This window comes from Triplophysa rosa, linkage group LG11, assembly GCF_024868665.1.
Source record: "Triplophysa rosa linkage group LG11, Trosa_1v2, whole genome shotgun sequence".
Lineage (NCBI taxonomy): Eukaryota > Metazoa > Chordata > Actinopteri > Cypriniformes > Nemacheilidae > Triplophysa > Triplophysa rosa.
The window spans coordinates 3,681,224-3,704,572 of NC_079900.1; the positions used below are offsets into that span (position 1 = coordinate 3,681,224).

A 23,349-nucleotide genomic window follows, 5' to 3' on the forward strand; every position below is an offset into this window, starting at 1 on the left:
GCAAAGAAATCTGAATGATGAAAGACGGCCTCTTATCCAAGCAAGTTATCTCACCTTTCACCCAATTTATGTTACTGCCTTGGAGTGATCTAGATGAGATGATAATTCATTTCCCATAAAGTACAGCACTTCAAAGAAGAGCATGGTGTACTTTGACGGTTCTGCATCACTGCACCTTCATTGTAATATGATGTGTATGTGTCTTTTTTTAAGCTCTGCTAAGCGATGTTGTTTTGTAACATCTGTAACTCGGTAGAGCATTGCGCAAAAGTCCCGGAGGTCTGATCCCAGTGAACACACATACAGTACTGATAATGGGAAATGTATAGCTCGTCAAACGCTTCGGATAAAATCATTTGCCAAATGCGTAAATGTAATATCTAAAGAAAGTACAGCTTGTCTCACGTCACCAGTCTAAATATAGCATTTGTACATGTATTGAGGACAACACTCGTTTTTCAGGACACGATGCAGAGGGAGGGGGATTGCGCAATATTACTTAATGGTTTGCAAAACATTTTTCTGACGAAAACTGTAACGAGGGAGAGATTAGAGATGGGAGGGTCCTGCGTACGGAGGTGGGCGGTCCGTACAGCCACTCTACACGGAACCATGTGGTCAGACGGGGTTATGGCGCGTCCTCGACTGAACCGGATTGTCCAAAGACACAAATAGAGGCTGCGCGCATTACGCGCGGAACAGACACGAAACGAGACGCAGAGCGCAGCCGGTAACGGTGTGTTTGATCTGAATCGGGATAAACGCAACTCATCCGTGTCTTCTCGTGAACAGAACCGTCTTGGACCGGCTTCTCCGCGGATGCGCATTCTCGACCACTGGCGACTTCTGGACAGAATTACGCGCTTTATAATGGTAACGTCCGTGTTTGTGTTATCTATTTGATACAATTTTCTGGCAGTTGCCCAATCGCGTAGAAAAATGAACTAAAGTTTTACTAACCATGGTGTAACGGCTTTACCTCACCATGGCATTGGTAGCAAATCTATGGTCATGCAATCTTTAATCAGTCTTTAAAAATAAAACATGGTACTTACTATTATAACAAAACCATGTTAAACTTTGATGAAGGATGTGTTACGTTTAAATGATTGTTTCATGTGTCACAATGGGAATGTCTGTATTTAGAATAACACTAGCCTAACAATTCAGGTAACGGGACAGTAACATTATGCAATAGTAGAGATACTTGTGTACATGAATCCATATCAGAAGTAATTTTTTGTAAAATAAATGTTTTTAAAACGATTTAGTCATTCATTCTTTTATTTAGATTTTATATTTAATTTTTAGGGTAAAACTCCATTCAAAGCATATAACTCCCAAAAATATATGTTTAATAATATGCAGTAAGGTTTCGTAACTTGTGGTGTGTTGAGCAAGACAGGATTTCATCACGAAAGTGACTCACTGGGCCAGAAAGATGATAGACTCACTCATGCACAAACTGTTCCGCATGTAGGTCAACACAGGAATTCCTAGAGGGAACAGTCTGTTCATATAAAGTACATGATGGTTAAAAACGGCCCTTTTCTTTTAGTCTGGTAGTCATTTAATAGTTAAACTTCACCCCTATAGAATATAGATTACTCGACGTTGCTTTATTTAAAGTGTCAATACATGTGTGATGCAGTATAGCACGTACTGTGCTTTGCCACTGGGATGTAATGAAGTTACATAACATCATGTTGTAATGGATCTTATGTAACTGATGGAGTGCTGTTTTATTCTGTCTGCCACCAGGTGGAGCCACCGCTGCATCAGTAACATCTCACAAATACAGAAACGGAAACACATTGACCAACTACAATATTTCTTACAAAATAATCCCAACGATGTTTGAAGAATCATCCCAGGAGCAAACTGGAGTTTTGAGGGTTGTCGAATCGGCCTCACCTGCAGCAATGCTGGGGTTAAACGTGGCCGCTCCCGGCCCGATGTCCTTCACGGATGAGGCCGTGTCCATCCTCACCTCGAGTAGTTTGCTTGCACGCACGCTGCTGGGCCGAACGTCGGCTCTAAAGCGCAAAGACGCCGCCCCGCTAAGCCCCGCCGTGAGACGCAGGCGAGAGTTCATTCCAAGCGAAAACAAGGACGAGGGCTACTGGGACAAGCGCAAGAAAAACAACGAGGCCGCCAAGCGCTCCCGCGAGAAACGCCGGGTCAACGATATGGTCCTGGAGAACCGCGTGCTGGCGTTGCTGGAGGAGAACGCCAGGCTCAGAGCGGAACTGCTGGCTCTTAAGTTTCGCTTCGGGATGGTTAAAGATCCCTCGAACGCTTCTATACTTCCGCTGATGACAGAAACGTGCATTCCACAGCCGTCAGGCCCACATTACTACCTTCCCTGCGGGGATGGAGCCCAGCACGTGTCGCACCAGTCGAGTGGACCTCAGTCTGGACGAGGTCTCAGAGACACGGGCAGCATGTCTGAAGATTCGGGGTTCTCTACTCCGAGCGGCTCCAGCGTCGGTAGTCCAGTCTACTTTGAGGACAGGCTGGGTGACCACGGCAAGCTTTCCCCACACCGTGCAGATGAGCTCGGGTACGAGTCCAATCACTCCCCAAATACCGATGGCCATGGAGCCGTGGGACACGTGCCGTTGTACAGTCGCGTGGAGCCGGTGGAAAGCATGAAGAGTCTCCCGCACAAGCTGCGATTTAAGTCGGCGGGCGGCGGTGAAGCTGACAATCCTGGTGGGCGACAAAGTCCCGTTCTGCCAGTAGTGGGCGCTAGAGTACCCGTCCCGTCGGGTGCCAATGAAGTGGCGGGTTACTGGGCGCAGCAGGATGGAGAGGACACCAGAAGAGTGATGCACTGCAGTACGGCCCGAACCTACAACCAAGGCATGAACCCGAACGAGTCGCAGTACCAGACCGAGAACAGCGTGCTGAAATCTCAGCTCAGCTCGCTCAGCGAGGAGGTGGCCCAGCTCAAAAAGCTCTTTTCCGAGCAACTTCTCACCAAAACGAATTAGAGATGGCAACTGGTATACAACAGAACTTCCAAACGTCCGTTACATCATCAGACTTTTCGTGGTTAAAAAAGCAACATGTGCATCACTACCTCTTCACATTGACTGTAACCAAATCGGTCCATATATCATCATAAATCATCTCTTTTAAACCCACAGTTCTATTAAAACTCACATTCAGGAACATAGGAGTCATTTTAAAGAGCATTCCAGCAGCGTCAGGACACGCGTCACAACGTCTCATCGTGATTTCCTCCAAACACTGTGATCTTTCCCCAGAAATGCCTAAAAAAATGTTCAAATAAACGGTGTCGGTCAGTGTAGAGTGTAAAATCCTCCATTCTTCTAACATGTGCCGATGCTACTGTTAGGTTTTTTCAAGACTTATCAGTGAGCACGATGTGATATTTGGTGAGCCGATCAGTCTGTACACTGTAATGTTCCTTCTGTGGTTAGCGAGTGCTGTGAGCTCATGAATGAAGGAAGTGTTTGTAACATATGCCACAGATTAACACAGAACGGGACACCAGGGAGAGCCAAATATCTGTGAACATCATGTGGTTCAGTCGAAGTGATGACGGTTCTTATTGCCATATTTGATCTTGTTAATTGTCACCATGATGAACCGGTAGCAGCTCAGCACTGAATTTTACTGCATTCTTAATTTCTCATACGGATCACTGCCATCGTCCAGACGAGGATATCTTATAGAAGTACACTGTTACTTGCATATGGTGACGTTTCTGTTGTCTTGTGACTTTTCATGTATTTGTACAGTACGTTGTAAGCTTGTGTGAATAAATCTTTGAACAGCGTTTGTTTGCCTCAGTTGTTGGTAGATTGAATGCAGAGATGTGTGTTGGAAAAAGATAGTAATACTGTTTATTCGTGTAATGTGATTTTTTACTTTATTGTTTTATTTGAGTGTTAGAGTGTTAGGGGACATCAAATACGTTATTTAAAAAATGTATGGGTGAAAATGTTGAAGTATTAGATTTAATCGATCATTCATACTTTTGTAAAAGTACAATTGTTACTTTTTTACACGGAATAATTTATAGATCAGCAGTTTCATCACAGGTTCAACTACAAAATGTACTTGTCAACATGAGGTATAAACAACAATTAACCAATAGAAGAACAACGAATACATGGTTCTCGAAATAAAGATGAAATAAATCTTTGTTAATTATTGAAGAGAACAAGTTCTACTCTCCACAAACCCAGGAAGTGATTTTTTTAAGAAAATTACATGTAAAATATAAAAAGCAATTTGCGTTAACTTTGCTTAGCTTTCAATAATATTATTTAATTAGATTAGATTAGATTAGATTAGATTAGGTTCAACTTTATTGTCATTACACATACAAGTACAGGGCAACGAAATGTAGTTTTGTCTAGTGCAATAGCAGCAAGTGCAGGATATACAGCGGTTGCATAAGTGCAGGAAAAAACATAACTGCTGTCCATAAGAATAAAATATAACAAAGAAGTGGACAACCCAGTTACACAATATTAAAAGAGGACAAACACATCAAAACAGATCATTTGCAGACCTCTCACTAGTGCGCATCAGCAGCGAAAGGGTGTTCTTGTAAAACCACCGCAATCCACAAGAGGGCAGTAAAACATTCCAATAATTCTGTATTGCCAATCTGCGTCTAGACACTATCGCCACGTTAAACATATAAATCTAGTTATATGACATGGAAAGGTGGTGTATAATGTAAAAGCCACGTGCTCGCAAATTATCTTAAACATCGGAATCTCCATATATTTACTTTACGACAAAAATAAACATCTTACAGAAAATGTATTTGAAACCCCCTAAGAAGTGAGCTCTCCCGAGGGAACATCGCTGACGTAAGTGAATGTAAATATAGCCCTGAGAGTCTATATAAGGAAATAAACTGTCGCGCAGATTTGCTTGGGCTACAATGTTTATTTGCGAGTTCTCTCAACGAATTCTTTCTTGCTGGTTGATTTTCATTCATAGCTCATTATTGCTATTTTTTTAAGTTTACACAAAACTGTGTGTCGCAATGATGCTTCTACCTCTTTGACCCTAGGGCACTGACCCCTAGCCGAGCCTTGCCATTCAATGGGAGGCTGGTCCTGACGTTGGGCGGTTGCATAACGGTTGCCATGACAACCTCATCCAGACGATGCTGGGCGGGATCGGAGGTTGACGGAAGTGGGGGAGGGGCTGTTGGCCACCAAATTCAAGGTCATCACAATACAAATTGAGACGGACACGTTACTTATTTATCCACAACTAGAAAAAAAACGTTATGTAGAAAAGTGTACATTTTAATTTAAAATAAAACCTAAAAACATTTGAGATGACTTCATGACATCATGTTAGTTTAGAGCTTATAGTGATAATTTCTAAACGTTTAGATCACATCAAGTCTTAATGCGCAATATATTTAAACATTTTATATTTTTTTGTCACGGCTCCAGCTCCATCATTTAAGCATCTTAATATAGTCTGTTGAAGGCATAACAGTCTCTGTCTACATCCCTACAGTAACCCAATTACGAATATCTCCGTCCTACATCTGAGTGGGTCTGGCCCGTAGCCTGATCCCTCCCAGTTATGCGCTCGCGTCGCCAAACGCTTTCGGACGGAGAGAGGGAGGGACGGAGGAAGGCACAGAGGTGGGTGGGTGGGGGCAAATGAGAGAAACAAAACGTGACAAGGCACCCGAAGCGTCCTGTTATGCAACTGCTGACCTACTAACATACATTTCTAAACAGAAGGAGCGAGCGGCAGGATATTGTAGCGCCTCGCCAACAAAACACAAGGAATCAGGGCAAACGCGCACGGGCTGCGCAATCCACGCGTAAAAATCAGCCACCGCGAATCACTTTGCCTGTTTTATCCCAACCACCGAGGCTTATACAAAGGGTCCACGAGAGTAATTCAAGCCCACGGACGCCAGATATATTGGATACACTCAAACGGTACGTTTGCGTCTTTGCTTGGCTACTTCTTGACGCGCACACGAACCAGGGGTAAAAGCCAAATACTATTAAAGGTTGCTTTTGGGATCTGGCGGAATGTTTGCACGTGTAATAGATGCAATTATAGAGCATTAAAATCAGGTGAGGTGACTACAATGGAAATGCGTTAGCACTATGTTTTGGGGCATTACGCATGGCCATTACAGGTTGGGATGTGGCTCAGTATGCATGTTTTTAGTGTTGAGGTGAGGCTGATCTGGTGAGAGAACATCACGGAACAATTTAACATGGACAAGAGATGACCATAATGTTTTTATGCGACCTGCATGTAAACAAGTTCACGGTATATGTCCGTATTTGTATTAGGTGTTTGCATGTACGCCACGTGTAAGAGCTGTGATTTTTGTTATCAACATGAATGTTATGTATGTAGGCTATATAATGCAATGCGTTTTTCCAATGCAGTTGCGAAAACGTTTCACACACTTGTCAAGACCACCAAAACGTTTGCATTATATAGAACGGCACATTACAGACATTTAAAATATTCATTTCAACTTTTATTTATTTATATTTATTGGTTGATTGTTAAGTTTTAAACAAGGTTTGTCAATGCGTCACTAAAAAACGTTACTCTAAAGTGTTAAGTGCAGTTGGGTTATGAGGTTTAACTTGCCGACACGCTTCTCGCAGTCACGCGCAGCCGTGCTTTAGGTAAAGGTTAACGCGGGTGTTTACGTACGCGAATCAAATCTGTTAACCCTTTCCTGCTGTGGTAACCTGAAAAATGCAATGCAATATGTTTATGTTTTCAGGTTGATATACATCCTGATGATTCAGCAAAACTTTATATAGCCTAAACAACACTATTGTTTTGGTATCGTATTGTATTTCAAAGTTAAATGGGAAGCTGTGCGTTAGTGTGTAAAATGCATGTGTACAGGCGAGAATAGATGTCAATGAACTTTTTCTAAGCATATCATCTTTACTTGTTGAAACATTGTAATTTACATCTAGAAACATTTTGCATTCATATTACAAGTATAAAGTATAGTATATACAGTATATATATAGTGTTATTTGCATTATAGTGCTTTAAGTGATACTCCCATAAGGCTGGCCTATAGGTTTGTTAAAAGTACATATATTTTCTATCATTTTATATAATAATTATTTTGCTGATCATAATAGAACAGGTATGGTTCTTACATAGAGCTTTAACGATGGTTCTTATAGTAACAGGAAAAGGGTGAGGTAGTGTTTTATTGATGGTATCTCGCTATGATGTAACATGTTGTTTCACCACACAATCTCACAGATAAGGGAAATGTGCAACGACGCACTGCAGGATTTGAGAGAAAGTGAATCAGAAGATAGACTTCCTACCTTTACTACTGTAGGCATGCATATAGCCTGAAATATGTGGATGCGAGATTGCTTCGTGGTTTTCTTTTGACGTTATGGAGTCGTGCCACTCACTGAGTTGGTTGCATAAGGCTAATAAAGGAGAAGTTGCAAATAAAAGGAACCCGGGGTCTTAACAACATCAGAGGGGCATCATGTGATCTGCGTGCATGCTGTTCCAGCGCCGAATGTAGGTCACAGACCTGGGAAAACACACCCTGCTTTGACAAAGAAAAACATTCTGCCAGTCTTGTGTTGTGGGTAGTGCATCAACAACAAGACCACAAGAATAAATAAACATTGATAGTGATTATATTCTTTGTATTATAACAGTGCAGATTTGTTTTTATCATCAATGAAAATGAAACTCAATTGCAGCTTCGTCGTTTTACGGTGTTTGCGATTTCAGTGCTTCTCTGAGGAAATATACACGTCTGTGGATATTCACTCAGTAAACTTCTCCATCTTTCGTGATGTAGGAAAATTAGGGAGGAGGCGAGTGATTACTTTGTCGATGTGGCTAAAGGGAGAGGCGCATTACCGTTTGGTTTAGTAGGGCAAGAGAGCACATGTGACTGGAGAAACACATGGACTTGGTCAGAGCGTTCTTTTTTTTTTTTTGAAGGATGATATGAGTGTGTTTATAGAAGGAGTTTGACTGGAACTCCGCCTGCCTGCCCAAGGCCTGCCCCTCTCCCAACAGGAGGAGACAAACCCAGACGTGGAATCCAGAGGGAAAAAAGCACCCCCCCTCCAGCCCACGTGCCGAATATTACATTCTGCCCCAGGGTCAATTACATGGCCGCAATGAAATCCAGCGCCCCCGCCTTTTCCCATTGTTTCCATTACTGAAACAGCTCACGAAAGATTTCAGCTGAATTACAGTTTCCAGGCCTCGCCCAACTCAAAACTGCAGTGGGCCAGACGGGCTATTTTTTCCCCTGCGAGAGCTGACCGTGTCCTATATAGCGTGAGTGAAAGCGAGTTTTACTGGCCCGTTGTAATTTCGAGCTTAGGTAATGACAAACCATTCAATGAAGTTTATTATTTAAAGGAATTAATCCATACATCACATGCACCTTTGAATAACGGACAAGCAGGTGTGTCATGTCTAAATGCTTTGGCGTCTCAATGCTATGACTTTGATTATTAGTTGCATTGTTACTAATGCAAGTAGATAAATGCGGTTTTAGTGACTAATGGGTGTGGTCGAGAAGCAAAGTAACTCGCCCACTGACTATTATTTGCATCTCACATTATTTTGAAAAATCCTTGTGTGGATGGACGGATGGATAGATAGATAGGTTCCTATTTTTTCTACCATCTCTCATTTCTTTTATCCTCAATCCATCGCTTGGCGCTCTATTCTTAGCAAGCATAATTCCCCAAACCTCTCTCATGATGCCTGTTGCACTCCTGACCTACATCTGAGCACCGAGGAGAGGAGCCAGGCTGTATTGTTGGAGCTGCCCAGTTTTTGGGTCAGTGGGTCAGGGAGGGAGTCTCGTGTGCTTCATTTTTTGTGCACCCCCTGCTCCTACCCGTTCAACATCCCTTCTTTGTTTTTTATTATATGACCCTCTTCTTAGTGTATCATACGTATTTTGCACTCACAGGCTAAACCAGAACAGAGCAGAAAGTATTGATGGAAGCCGTCAGCTGTCTAGTTACGTAATGTTTCCTCAGATGTCCGTGGATAACGGCGCCGTAACCCATATATAGGACAGGCAGATTATCGGATTACACTGCGTTCATCTACATATACGATCCTGACTCGTTTCAGATGCCCACATCATGGCTGAAGGATTAGTCACGCTGGGAATTTCTAATGCAGATGTCATATTCAGTGCTACAGATGTGGTCATGGTGCCATTTTACATGTTTAACGCTAACAATGACTAAACGTTAATGTTATGACAAAGGCAAATGTAGTCTGAACTATTGAGTCTCAAAGGCTTTGTGAAGTGTGTAATTATTCAAATCTCTGATCCCATTTTTGTAGCATCAGCTATAAAGTAGGCCATTGATAGGTTGTTCCTCTTTTGGAAGCATCATGCACGGATTATTTTTGTAATGGTTGCCTTATGATTTATGAGCGTATTATTAGTGTATGGTATTCTAGAGCGCATATTAAATATAGCGAGATCCGAATTAAATTTAGGAGCTAATTTTTACTGGGATCTTATTTAGGATCCCATCTGTCGCCTGAGCCCACCTACTAGCTATGGAGAATGGGATCAGATGTTGCAGCCAGATTGACGTGCAAACTAAAAAGTGACGAAACTGAAAAGTTGACATTCAGACAGTTTAGGTCATAATAGATAATAATGTAGAATCGGCTCACATTAATCATCTCTACTTTTCTATTCGATGGCTTTTACCACCCCTTCATCTTACCTTGCACTAATCGAATGTTCCCCATTTTTCCCTAATTCCGAAAGACCTTACCTCAAACGCACTATTTGGCTTTTACTTGACCTCAGTTTATGATAATAAGGTTTTCTTGTCATTTTAGTCTTCAGTTAAAGGATAATTTACCTCAGAGAATAATTATTCTAAGAAATCGGCTTTTTTCAGCCGTTTCTGTTTTGGAATATGATCCCCAGACCCTCACAGGGGGCCCCATTGTGCGCCAGACCGTTTAATCTCGACAGAAGAGAGGATGTGTTCTAATGTTCATCCCTTAAAAGACGAAACCCTTGTTGTACTGGTTCTCTACAGCTCGGATGATGTAATGCAGGCTAATGTTTCAAAACGTCAAAGCAAATAATGTGCTCATTGCTGATGTTTACCATACGTGTCCTGTGAGGGAATTCTGTACAACGGTTAAACATAAATGAAAAGTCATCACTGGTGTTTTTAAAAACATTGTTCTTAACTTCCTTTGCATCACAAGATCACCAGTGCCAAAGTCTAGTCAGACAGTTAAGGTCAAGGGTTACAGACAGACAAATCAATGGCAGGGTTAGGAAGTCAGACGGGGGTTGCCGGGGAACGGAAAAACATTCAGTGGCTGTCAGGGTTGAGTAGATGAGGCGGGGGGAAATAAACTCATAGCTGAACACTCCACTTCCGAATATCCCCGAAGAAGCATGATTAAAGATTAGATTAAAGATTAAAAATAGACAAAATGCACAAAAATCAACACATTTAGTGATTTCTTTGAAGTGCCTGCAGGCAAACTGTGAATTGGTTTAAATCTGGAGGATTAACCATTCTGTCTCTTCTCTTTTATGTTTGCAGCCTTTCATCAAACGACCGACTGAAGCCGGAGAGAACGTCAGCTTTTCTGACCAAGAGACTCACGGGCCACGGCAGACAGAGTGACCTATATCCTCCAAGAAGCCCTAGGCACTGGGACGCATCCTGGTCAGTTTAGGAGAGCCAAGGAATAAACTGAAAACAAACAAAAGGGCACAGAGTCCTCTAAAAGAAGTAGCCACCTTCTGCATACTTCAGGATTTTTGCCTCTCTGTTTCACTTCTTTGGGATTTTGAATCAGTCGGACACAGCCAAAGTTTAAGACAAACTTTACAAACTGAGTTTGTTTTTAGCCCGAGACACTTATCAATAAAATCAATGAGGTTCAGCTTTCCTGGAACTACAGTACCTCATCAAGTTTTTGCTGATCCGGCTACTTAGTCGAAAAGTTCAAGACTACCATACTTATCTTATCAGGTTTCTTGTACACATCTTTCCCCTTCACCCCATCCCTGCTTTTCATTCTTTTTTTGTTACCGGCGGTGTAGCCAAGATCCGGAAACTGGCTCCCATCGGGGAACAATGGAAAGTTTAAACATACAAATCTCCCCAAGCACGAGCACAATATCTGAAAACTCGGACGGCTTTCCACCCTACAGCGACCTTCTCCATTCACCCCAAATCAACCCTCGCCAGGGTCGCATTCACAAACCAAAGCCGAACATGAGCTGCCGACGCAAACGCGAATTCATCTCGGACGAGAAGAAAGATGCGTCCTACTGGGAAAAGCGACGCAAGAACAACGAGGCGGCCAAGCGTTCCCGGGAGAAGCGGCGCATCAACGACATGGTCCTGGAGACCAGAGTTATGGCGCTAAATGACGAGAACGTTCGCCTAAAAACAGAGCTTTTACAACTTAAGCTCAGGTTCGGCCTCATTAGCACGGCCTCCTACGTGGAAAAGAGTCAGCAGATTGGTGCAACAGGAGGCAGCTCAACATCTTCCCCGACCCCCAATCACTTTTACCCCAATAACTACAGTGTTTCTCAGATGATGCTGAACTCTGATTCTTCTGAAACCGAGCAGTCTGTTCGAGGGGAGGGCCACGTCAACATGGTGAAATACTCTCCGCGGGGGTCCCTGTCGGATATGTCTGACAGCTCCTCGCGAGACAGCCCAGAGCCAATGGCTTACAAAATCAAGCAGGAACGAGGACTAGAAATGGACATTGTGGATTGCAGCACCACACAGCTCATGTTCAACATTCATCCCAGGTTGCCTGCAGTACATCACCAGCAAACTTTCGAACCAAGTTATCCCATCAACCAACAGATACACCGCCACGAGGCGATTGTAAGTCCCGTCATCCCTCAGCCAGCGCAAAGAAGTGTCATCCTATACCGTTCCAGCAGTGCCTCGTTTCCTGTGGAAAATCAAGGGACCCAGGAACTAACTCGCAAGCAACAGCAGCATCTTTCTCAGCCTACGGAGGGACGAACCGGAAGTCCTACAATCTTGGCAGAAGTGACCAAGCATTTGGAGAGGAAGACTCTGGACTCTCCTCCTTTTGACTATGCAGATGACGAAGCGGTCAAAAGGAAGTCTTACATCGTCCAGCAACCGAGCCACAGGGTCGATGCATCTGCCCCAGACCTTCTGCTAACACCAGCGGAGGTCGATGAAACACAGATGTACCGTCAATCTAACGGCACCTTGGAGGACGACGAGCCACCGGTGTTGACCTTTGAAGGAGGCTTGAGACAAGAAAGCTACTACCATCCGCACTCAGGCAAGGACACTTCCTCAAGTGACGGGGATCCCCGTAGCTCTGATAAAGAGGGCTCCACTGATGATGAAGAGTCCCCCTCATCTTCTTGCTCTGATACCGGCATCTACCACCCTCATGTATTCATGACCCAAAGCTCAACGAGCCAGTGCAAAGACGGAGAAATCAGAGGCACAGCCCTACCCCACAAACTGAGACTCAAGCACAGAGCTCAGGGGAACGGCAGGACGGCATCCCAAGACATGCCGACGACACCACCCACCAACGTCCATACGTTACCTCAGCACCCCTACTTGGACCTGTCTCAATCTGGCCACCAGCAACACGTCGACAGAGAAAAAGACAGCAGGTCAATCGAAGGGTTTTGCAAGCAGGTCACCTCAACAGAGAGAGGAAGGATCGAATGCGGAAAGAAGGATTCCAGCACGCGTAACAGTTGTAACCAGAGACACGACTGAACGGAAGCGAGACTTGCAGGGACATTCAATGAACTATAAAAACACAGTTTTTTTTCATCTTGAGGTCCTGCTTTGACCCTTTACCCATACCCTGTTTGAATGCCCAGGGATGACAGAACTGGACATTAGGACAAAACCTGATGCTGTGTATTATAATGTATAGATCTACTTGGTTTGATTTGATTTGTTTGTTTGTTCTTCTGTTTAAGGTTACTGTGGCACTTTTACAAATAAATGAAATCGGATGTAATGCTTTTGATCGTATGTTTCTAGTGCTACAGCAAGATGTCACAGACATTGTAAATTCAACAGCAATATCTACCCTTATCTATTCTTCTTTGTAAATAGATGACTCTAAGTGCCCCATTTATAGTTTGTGGCCACTGTTACACCCTTGGTAAATTGGCTTTTCACCATCTTTAAGCATACCAAATGCCGGAAGATTCAGGGAACACTTCCTTGACCAAAGATACATGGTTATTTGTGTTCATACCTCTCTTCGTTCCCTACCTCCACGTCTGTACCCACATTCAACAACCCAGCCTAGTTCCCTCAAACGTCAGCAACTTTTTTCTTGTTTGAGCACTCGATTTGTTTGTATAAAAAGTGACATAATATATATGAATATATTTTTAGGACGAAAACAAAAAGATTACATAAAATGAACAGCGTTCAGATACTAATGAATATGTCATTGTCGTAAATACTGTGTAGTTTAATGTTAAGATGTATAATGTTAAGTCTCCATCTCAGTGTGTTTGCTGTTTGAAATGCCACTTAATATAAAGTCTTTTTTACTTTTAAAACTTGCTATCGGATACGTTTTTTAGAAACTCTCATTTTGTAGGAAAATGACAAAATGCCCCGAAGCCTTTACAGATACATTAGCAGGTCGGTGTTAGCTTCATGTTATAGTAACACAAACAGTTTGTGGTTGTTGCTCACTGAAATGTCTGGTCCGCAAACACTACTTGGTGTATTATTGAAAAAGAAGTCCTCCCCCAGATAATGTTTAACCCTTTAAAACCCACGAAAAATGTGTATTCAGTTGCCTTTATATGTAGCCACCCTATTAATTTTTTTCCTTAGACATGCACTGATGTAAAAACGTCACTTCATCACTTGTTTTAGAGAAATATATATATATTTCTATAGCATCTATAGATGAGAAACCAAATTTGTTTTCCAGACTTTCCACAGAATAACAGAGATTCTTCTCTAGTCAGAAACTACATGTTTTTCATGCTAAAAGAGGTCTATAAGTCCTTCATGTGTGGCTCGATTTAGAATCACAAACCCCTTTTAATATTTGTCAGATTAATTTATGGCACTTGTGTATAATTGTAAAATATTTCCTCACGACACTGTGTTGTGTTTTTGAACTGTTTGGGGGCCACGTGTTGTCCTGTTTATCACTAGCATCATCTTTACTTCCTGTTTACTGCGATTGTGTTATTGCTCATTACGATGTCACTACAACTTTGCCATTTCAGTGTGTTTCAAAATGAGTGATGTTTGATGTTTTTTTAACAAACAAAAAAAAATATGTACAGAAATGTGAGCAAGGCTTATTTCGGTGTTCTCGTGTGGACTGTGAGTGACACCGCCGGTTCTGCTGCTCTGTTTTCAAAAGGATGCATATTGTAAAAACACTAATTTTCAGTGGTAGCTTTGGGTGCATTTAAAAAAAAACAAAAAAATAATAAAATGATGTTGAAATTTTCATGCATTTGTTTATTGTCGTTCTTTACTTCTGTGCTTTTCAAAACGGGTTGCTTTTGTATGTTGCTTTGCTAAATATAAGGCTGTTTTACTCAAGATGCCTTTGAAGGAGCTACCAAAGATGAGCATAATTTATGCCTAGTGTATATGCAGAATGACATCTCGTTTTCATTTTTCTTCTCACTGACATTCAAATGTAAAAAAAAGAAAAAACAACAAAAATAAAACAGTTTTATCAGCAACAACATAAATGTTATGCGTGTTATTAACGTTGGCTAGGCATCCATTCAGTAGTTTTAATTTAATTCAATACAGTTGATATACAATGAAATAGCAATATTATTGAACATTAACATAAATTAAATTGTTATATAACCAAACAAATATATAAAGCCTATGTGTTTAGCAGTTATTGAAAAAAAACTTAATTTAATCTGTGAGATTAATTTAGGTAGTAATGAATAAATCCTATGGTGTGACACAGCAAAATTTAGAAAACAAACTGTTAATATTACGTTGTTTCATATTATTAAAGGGGTCATATGACATGGCTAAAACTAATGTTATCGTCTGTTTTAGATGTAATGCAATGTGTATACACGATTTAAGGTTCAAAAACGTTGTATTTTCCACATACCGTGCATGTTTGTATCTCCTCTTTGCTCCGCCTCTCTGAAACGCGCAGATTTTTTTACAAAACTCATCGCTCTGAAAAGCGAGGTGTGCTATGATTGGGCAGTTAACCAGTGCGTAGTGATTGGTCGAATACTGCAAGCGTGTGACAGAAATGTAACGCCTCTTACCATATTTGGAACATCAGGTTCCTCTTCAATTGTACTGACAGGTGCGCCCACCTTACTTGCATATACATTTGGGCGGTCTTAGTCAAATCATACCACCAACTGATGTAGATTTGTGGGGGTGTGGTTACACGAGGCGTTTCAGGCAGGTCTGGGTGAGCATTCACTTTTAGATAGAATGCATCTTTTGTTCCCACACTTTCATTTTTGTAATTTTACGTGTCTAATACATGCATGAGCAACTTATAACACACCACAGAAAAACACGTATTCGCGCCATATGACCGTTTAATATCTATATTTATCGTATAAAATAGCAGAGAGATTTAATAAAGAGAGATTTATCTTCATTGTTTTTTGTGTTTTCAAAATTTTTGCCGTCGTACCATATAGGACAAATTTATATATTAGTCTGTCAACGACCCATTTACAGATCGTAAACCTCTCTGAGAAGCTTTGAATTGCGTTCTAATAGGATTCCACTGAAGTCGAGACCGCTTAAAAGAAAACGCAGCAGTTTCACAGAACCATCAAAACATCTTAACTCTGTTGTTGAACTAATCTCATAAAATGACAAGGGCTTTGGATGTGTTGATCTGACCAATCATGAGATACTAACACACTAACACACATCTATCCAGCTTTACCGCGGGCTTACAGCGCTTATGCAACACTGGCCTAGTTACTAGCTGTGCTGTTTATTAACATGAAACATCGCCATGTTCGGCGAAATGATACTTACATAAAGGTCATTCATGCAGGCGCACACGTACCGTTTAAAGACAATGTTAGATGTCAATCAGCAAGGTGTGTATTTGAGTTGCATAAACAAAGATACTCGAGCAATGCCGTCAAACAGGATCCGAGCGATCTGTGTCTTTCAGTTTCTACAATACAATACAATTACAAAACCCTTATTTTTCTTGTAACTGTGAACTCGCTGTTCAGACGTCCATGTAAGAGTCTGGCCTGCAGGCGAGGACATGCAGAGGTCAGCAGATAGATTTCAGGTTTTGGTTTTAACATCTAATCCATATACAGGGTGAGAAATGAAGCCGGGAGTAGAAAGTGTTTTCCCTCAAACTTTTCAGAGAGTATGCGCTTGATTTGTTTACAGGATCAAGATTTCGTTTCGTTTAGTCAAGTGCTAGTGAGATCTAAGTCTAAAGATATCCGCCCGATCGAGCTAAACCCGTCTATGTGAAATGATTTCTTTGAATCTGTTGTGCGTGTGAAAAACGGAATCCCTTTGTTCTCATTACAACAATTTCAACATGGAGGATGTTACACAATCTGTGTTTGAGGGCAGACCGTGAGAGAGAGAGAGACACACACACACACACACACACACACACACACAGGTCACAAACGCACATAAGAGCTATTACTATTTGAAATTAATTTGTCTTAAAGAAAGAAGAAAAAAGAAAACGGACAGAGACACAGATTCCATTTGTGTGTACAACTGTTGTAATAAATACTAGTAACAAATTTGACCCTGTGGGGAAATGTTTGGTAAATCATAGTAAATTATGTTTATTTGAAAGTGTGAAAATGCAAAATATTTTCTCAAAAATAGAATGTCCCCATCATGTCACTACATCATGACTCCAAAACGAATACATTTTGGTCATTTTTTGTTTTAGATACACTTTACCCTCAACATAAAATCCCACTAGACAGCAATAACACTAAATGTACACCGTTAAACATACAGCCGCGGAAAAAAAGAAGAGACTATTCCAAATGTTCATTTACTCATCGTTTCTAAATGTATTGTGTCGAATTTCATACAAAATCAAACCTCGGGAGTGACAAAAGTCATCCAACAGCAATGTGAAAGACTGACAGCGTGACAAGACACATGAAAACTGTGATACAATTTAAGCTCATCACAAAAAAATGACATTTTCCTGTGTAGAAATATTACTGTTGCGTTGGTTAAAAGTGAATATGAACTTGTTTTCTTTGCAGTATTTGAGGTCTGAAAAAACATCTTTTCTGTTATTCTCACATGTTTCTCCCGTTTTCATTTTCTGCAAATAAATTCAAATAGAACAAATATTTTTGTTTGAAATTTCGGAGATATGTTGTTAGTAGTTCACAGAATGAAACAAAAACGAGAATTTCACCTATAAACACATAACTAGCAAATTCAGGAAAAACTGAAAATAATTTTGAAATGGTTTCTTAACTTTTTCCACGGCTGTATTTACATTATTATAGTTAACAACAACAGCACCAGTAGCAGAGGCTTCAGTGAATTCTGCTTTGTTTTCCATTTTCCCTCTTATGTGATTGGAGGGCAGAAGCGCATAAACAGGTCAGTTGAAAAGTAGGTCAGCTGGAGAGAAGAGAGGAAAGAGAGAGAGAGGAAGGGAATGATGGTGGTTAATGGACAGAGAATTGAGAGTATTTTGAGAAAAACAGAAAACAGAAGGGAAACATGGCCGGCTGTGTGGAGGAAAGCTCCGGGTGAGCTGAGGGAAAACAGGCCTCTCGTGTTACCGGGTTTATTTCGGTCTGCTGAGAGCGTGAGGTCAGTGGATCAGTCCTCTGCTGCGTGTGTTTGTGTGACTGCAGAACGGAAATATCGCGCAGCTTGTTTTGGCCTGCCGTAAGCTCTCCATCACAAGCTTTAGCACCATTTGCCCATGCCTGCATTTTCAATTAAAGTACATAAAGCTAAATGTAAATAAAACTTTTGGGCTGTGGAGAAAAATGTCTGCGAAATGCATCCAGTACGTGTCATATGTCGATGGTAGCTCATAGTACTTTGATGTGTGCTATGCTACTAGAATGAAAGAAAGAAATAAACACGGTGTTGTCATAGTACATATTACAAAATGTATGACAATGTTAGTGTAAGCAGGGATTTTTTTTACTTTTGTTGTTTCGGCTAACGTTTGTGGACAAGCAAAAGTAAGACCCCATCCAGAGCAGCTTTAATTTTATTATTCAACGTTTGATTCATTTTTAATGGCACAGTGGAAAAACAGATTCATTCACCTGATATGACACACTGCAGCTTAGAGCAACTATTATTATGGTCCGAATGTGTCAGATATTAAAAACAGAGACATGAAAAGTCTTAAAGTTTTCAGCACAATATCTGAGTCTCAAAACCTTATATCACACAACATAGGCACGACTTTCAAGACATGAAGAATTAAATGTACAATATTAGATTTGAAATACAGCCACGGGAAATATTATGAGACCATTTCAAAATGATTTTCTGTTTTCTGAATGTACTATTTGTCGGTATGAGTTTAGGTCAAATGATCTAACTAACTACTAACAATATTTCTCCCAAATTTCAAATAAAAATATTGTTTCTATTTGCATTAATTTGCAGAAAATGAAAACTGGAGAAACAGGTGAAAATAACAGAAAAGATGCTCTGAAATTTTTTAGACCTCAAATACTGCAAAGAAAACGAGTACATTTTCCTTTCTAACCAAAACAACAGTAATATTTGTGCATGTATTTAGGAAAAGTTCAAGAACTATTGTTTATGTGATAACCTGGATTTTCATCACTTGTCTTTCACCTTGCTGTTGGATGACTTTGTCACTCCTGAGGTTTGATTTTGTTCAAATACAACAGACACAGGACTGGAATGACCACAATACATCTAGAAATGTTGATTAAATATAAAAATTAAAATGGAGTCTTATTTTTTTTCCAGGGCTGTATAAAAAAAATGCACGTGCATAAATAATTGTGTGCTGTGTCACTCAAAAAAATGTCTCATCCGTTGAACGTAATTTATTCATGTGGCAAATTTCCACATACAATTTGCACATTAATATAATTGTATCTAATCATGTTTGTTGAGTCCGAAAATGTCTCATCAGTTGAACGTAATTTATTCATGTGGCAAATTTCGACATGAAATTTGTACATTTCTATAACTATATATAATCATGTTCATAGAGTAATAAAAAACCTCATTAGTTAAATGTAATTTAATCATGTGGCAAATTTCCATGCAGAAGTTCTACATTTCTATAACTATATATAATCATGTTCATAAAAAACCTCATTAGTTGAACGTAATTTATTTGTGTGGCAAAGTTTCCACATAAAAGTATTACATTGATATAACTATATCTAATTATGTCTGTTGGGTGTAATAAAACTGAATTACTACATTAAACAAATGTGATTTTCCTATATTACATTGACAAATCAAATGTATCTGCATTACATTAAACTAAAGTGTTTTCCGTAACTTTCAAGTAAGTTAAGACAAAACGGTCACTGTTTTTACCACAAAATATACCAACATATAATATTCCATAAAATATATACACAAAATATACCAACTTGCTCATTATAAGTATTTTTTGCTTTTGTATTACACTATTGCAAGATTGTGCTTATTTTATTATCTGTATGAATATGTAATATATAAACAACAAAATCAATAGCAATACAATAAAAAAAATCATTTTAATTTCATAAATTTAACTTCGAGAGTTACAACACACTACAGCATCATTCCACCTCTCACAACACAATCATTGCAAACAGAGAAATTTTACACTTCAACAATCTTTCCATCTTCCAAAAGCATTAGATTCACAGAATTATGAAACTTTGCAGCTGTCTGCAGCAACAGTAAACTACTTGCTAATTAAATAACACAATAGTAAAATCTTATCAGTTAATACAGTACAGGCCTACAGCAAATATAACAGCAACAGTGTATATGTTGGTAATAAGAAATGCAGTTAATATATCTGCGACCATAACGACCTGTTTGGTGATGTGTTAATGCAAAGTCACATCACCAGGGTTTGGAACAAAGACACTGCACGCAGCCTCAGCTGGACACTGGCCTATAAATAACACAAACTGTTTTTTTCCATTATGCAAGCACAGCTACATTAATAGAAAGTACAGAGAAAAGACAGAAGGCCATGTGTCAGAGAGGATAAGTGTAAGAAATATGAGTTTAATAACACAGAGAATTGGGTTGTGTGTTTAATTCACAATAGCGCATGAGACTATATCTCTTCCTGCTTTAGTTTAAAAGCTGAAATCTCTCCGTACCTTCTGTTTTTCCCATCTAAATGATCATCAAAGCTCAGATTAAAGAATGGTCGTATCTTAAAGTTAATCATATAAATCACATCATAATCATAAATAATAATATTTTAAAGCTCAATCGTTTAAATATTTGCAGATATACAAATGTTCTTCACACAAGAACCATTTTTGGCTGGATGTTTGTTCGTGGTTACCTCCAAAACTTTGTTACAAACAATTATTACAAGCGCATTTATTTGAACTATTTAAGCAAACACAAATGTCCAAGCTATAAACCAGTTTTAATGAAAACTGTGTCTAGTGGTACATGATGGATTCTGTCGGTTGGGTGTTCTCTGGCATCCTACTGGAATAATGCCCAAAACACACTACAAACAAGAATGTTTGTAATGGTGTAAATGGAAAATGCTATTAATTCACAACGGTATTGATGGAAACCATTGGTCATTCTGTAATGTTTCCTGTTGGTTTTTCTCATGAAATAAATGAGAAGCTGTGTCAAATGCACGACGCACAGACAGACTGCACAACATGTGCAGTAACGCAAGCCTCTCATGGTGCGTTTTTCTACGCCCGCTGTTTTCTCAGGGAGCACAGATCCGCTTTTCAACAGTCTAGCTGGATCCGTGCCCACGCGAATGTGCGTTCGCTCTACGCGGTCCGCTCCAGCTGTTGTTTTTGTTGTCATTTTTCTATTTGTAGCCTGAAATTAGGTCAGGCGGCCCATGTGAGCCTAGAGGAGCGTGGCCGGAGAAAGGAAAGCTTAATGGCTTTGGCATTTACCCGTGCTTTTGTAACACCCTGGCTTTATAACCTGACACCCTGTTGTGCAAGCTTGACTCATTTTCTGGTAATACTCTTTGGAACTGCGTGTGGAATCCTGCACGGATATATTTGTAATATATTACATGTAACTTTAAAGAATAGTAACAGGTCTTATGTGGGTGAAGCAAAAGTCATGGGTTGAACACGCATGCTGACAAATAACTGTATTGAATGCACTTCACGTCGCTTTTGGGAGAAAAAGTGCTTTTTTACAGCGTAGCCTATAAAATAATTTCATATCTGATGAAATGTCATCTGAAACTATGAATGAATCAACCTTAATACAATAGCGACGAGTGTTTTTAAAGGGTCAGATTAGGTGGAAATCACTCTTTAAGATTACAACCGCACCTTTCCACGATCATATCTGTAATACTTTAACAACATCATAAACTCCAGCACTTCAACAGAGTTCTTAAGGAAGAGGTTGACATTTTACAATGTTGTTTGTTTAAACAAGCACTTAACATTTATAACTCGATCGTTTTCTTATTTTATGTGATGCATCCAAACAGTTTTCATTTCCTTTACGTGTTATGATTTTCAGATGCACGCATTGCCCTCCATCGGTCATTTGATCAATATGTTGTACATGTTTCATTTGGACGGCTGTTGCCGTTTCAAAGAGCCGTCCAAAAAGCTGGACCACGCCCTGCGCATATATAAACGTCTGTAAAAATGTGACATGCTGAATGGTTTTGTTCAATAGCTACTACGCAGCTCACAGGGTTCAGCAGAATGTAGGTCAGCTCCTCCCATTCTGCCCTATCACCTCCTCCCTGCAAACACAGACCTTGAGTGAACCCGCTCGTCATGGCAACGAGAGGGCAGCCAGTCATATACGAGCTCGGGAGGAAGAGGGCGGGGCTAAGCGTTGTGCAGACATGGGCATTTCGGCTGAACTGTGTTCTCTCTCTCTCTCTCTCTCTCAAATAACCGAAACCATTTTTCTTAGAATCCTAGAGAGCATCGATGCAAACATTTTTCTGCGAAAGACAACAAATGTCTGTTGTTCCTTGTGCACTTGTTATCTGTAACGCTGCATTGTTGACACTTATCTGTGAGAAGATATTGAACTCTTAAACGTGAAAGCAACTAGATCGGTACATTTGGTGCAGAAAAGTGCTGCTAGCTTATGTAAAAAAACAATCACCAAAATTATTAAATGGGCACTTGGCAGATTGATGCTATGCTGGTGTTATTCAGTGAGGTTGTTAGAACGTTGCTATATGGTTTACAGGGTGTTATGGGTGGTTGCTAGGGTTTTCTACGTTGATACCTATTAACCAAGGCTGCGTCCGAAATCGCATACACTGTAAAAACTAATTTGTTCACTTTACTTAATGCAATTGTGCAAACTCGTTGCCTTGATTCAATTTAGTAAGCTTAACTAAACGTTATTAAAAAGAATAACGTTAAAATTACTAAAATAACTTACTTTTCTTATTCAAATTTACTTAAATTAATTAAGTTGAAATGACAAAATTTTGTCTGTAATTTTATGTTAACTAAACTCGACATTTATTAGTCTTATTGGTACTTTTTTGTTGTCATACATGAGTTCAATACAGACTTACTGCATGTAAATCAAAATACAATGAGCAAGTAAGATGAGAGACATTTTAGTACTGGTTAATTATTAGTACAGTTAATGCTCATTGAATGTTGCAATTCACATCATAGCCTTGCTTTAACCTCCCACAGCCTAAGCACATGTACCACTCTTCTGAACAATGGTAACCACAAAACTGAAAAATATGTCAAACTCTTCTAAATATCTAAGATAAGTGAACATTAAACACTAACAAGTCTTTAACTTTACTGAAAAACACATCAAATATTCATTTTCTTTCAAATGTATTCTCCTAATGCAATCTGACGCAAAGCATGCTGGGAATTGGAAATTATTCTCGACCAATTGTGTTGAATTAACATGTTCAAATTAACTAAATAGAACAAGGAGAAAATCATATTTTTTTAGTTTTAGTCAAAACTTCAAGTTAATTAAAAATAATCATTATACTTTACTTAAAAGTAAAAGTGTGTTTCAGGAACTTAAAATAATGAAGTAAGTATAACTTTTTTATGAAATTAAGTTTACATTACTTAATCTGTTTGATTATTTTGAGCATTTG

General features: G+C 39.8%; 2 protein-coding genes across 2 annotated transcripts; both read left to right on the forward strand.

Annotated features, from left to right (window-relative positions):
• Positions 1–524: 524 nt before the first annotated feature.
• On the forward strand, positions 525–3,808 carry nfil3-6 (nuclear factor, interleukin 3 regulated, member 6). Its single transcript, XM_057347115.1, has 2 exons — positions 525–873; positions 1,762–3,808. Exon 2 carries the CDS (start codon positions 1,854–1,856, stop codon positions 2,994–2,996), a length of 1,143 nt encoding a protein of 380 aa, XP_057203098.1. The 5' UTR covers positions 525–873; positions 1,762–1,853; the 3' UTR covers positions 2,997–3,808.
• A 1,865-nt stretch (positions 3,809–5,673) lies between these two features.
• On the forward strand, positions 5,674–14,532 carry nfil3-2 (nuclear factor, interleukin 3 regulated, member 2). Its single transcript, XM_057346929.1, has 2 exons — positions 5,674–5,960; positions 10,608–14,532. The coding sequence occupies exon 2, from the start codon at positions 11,148–11,150 to the stop codon at positions 12,807–12,809; it is 1,662 nt and encodes a 553-aa protein (XP_057202912.1). The 5' UTR covers positions 5,674–5,960; positions 10,608–11,147; the 3' UTR covers positions 12,810–14,532.
• The last annotated feature ends 8,817 nt before the right edge of the window (positions 14,533–23,349 follow it).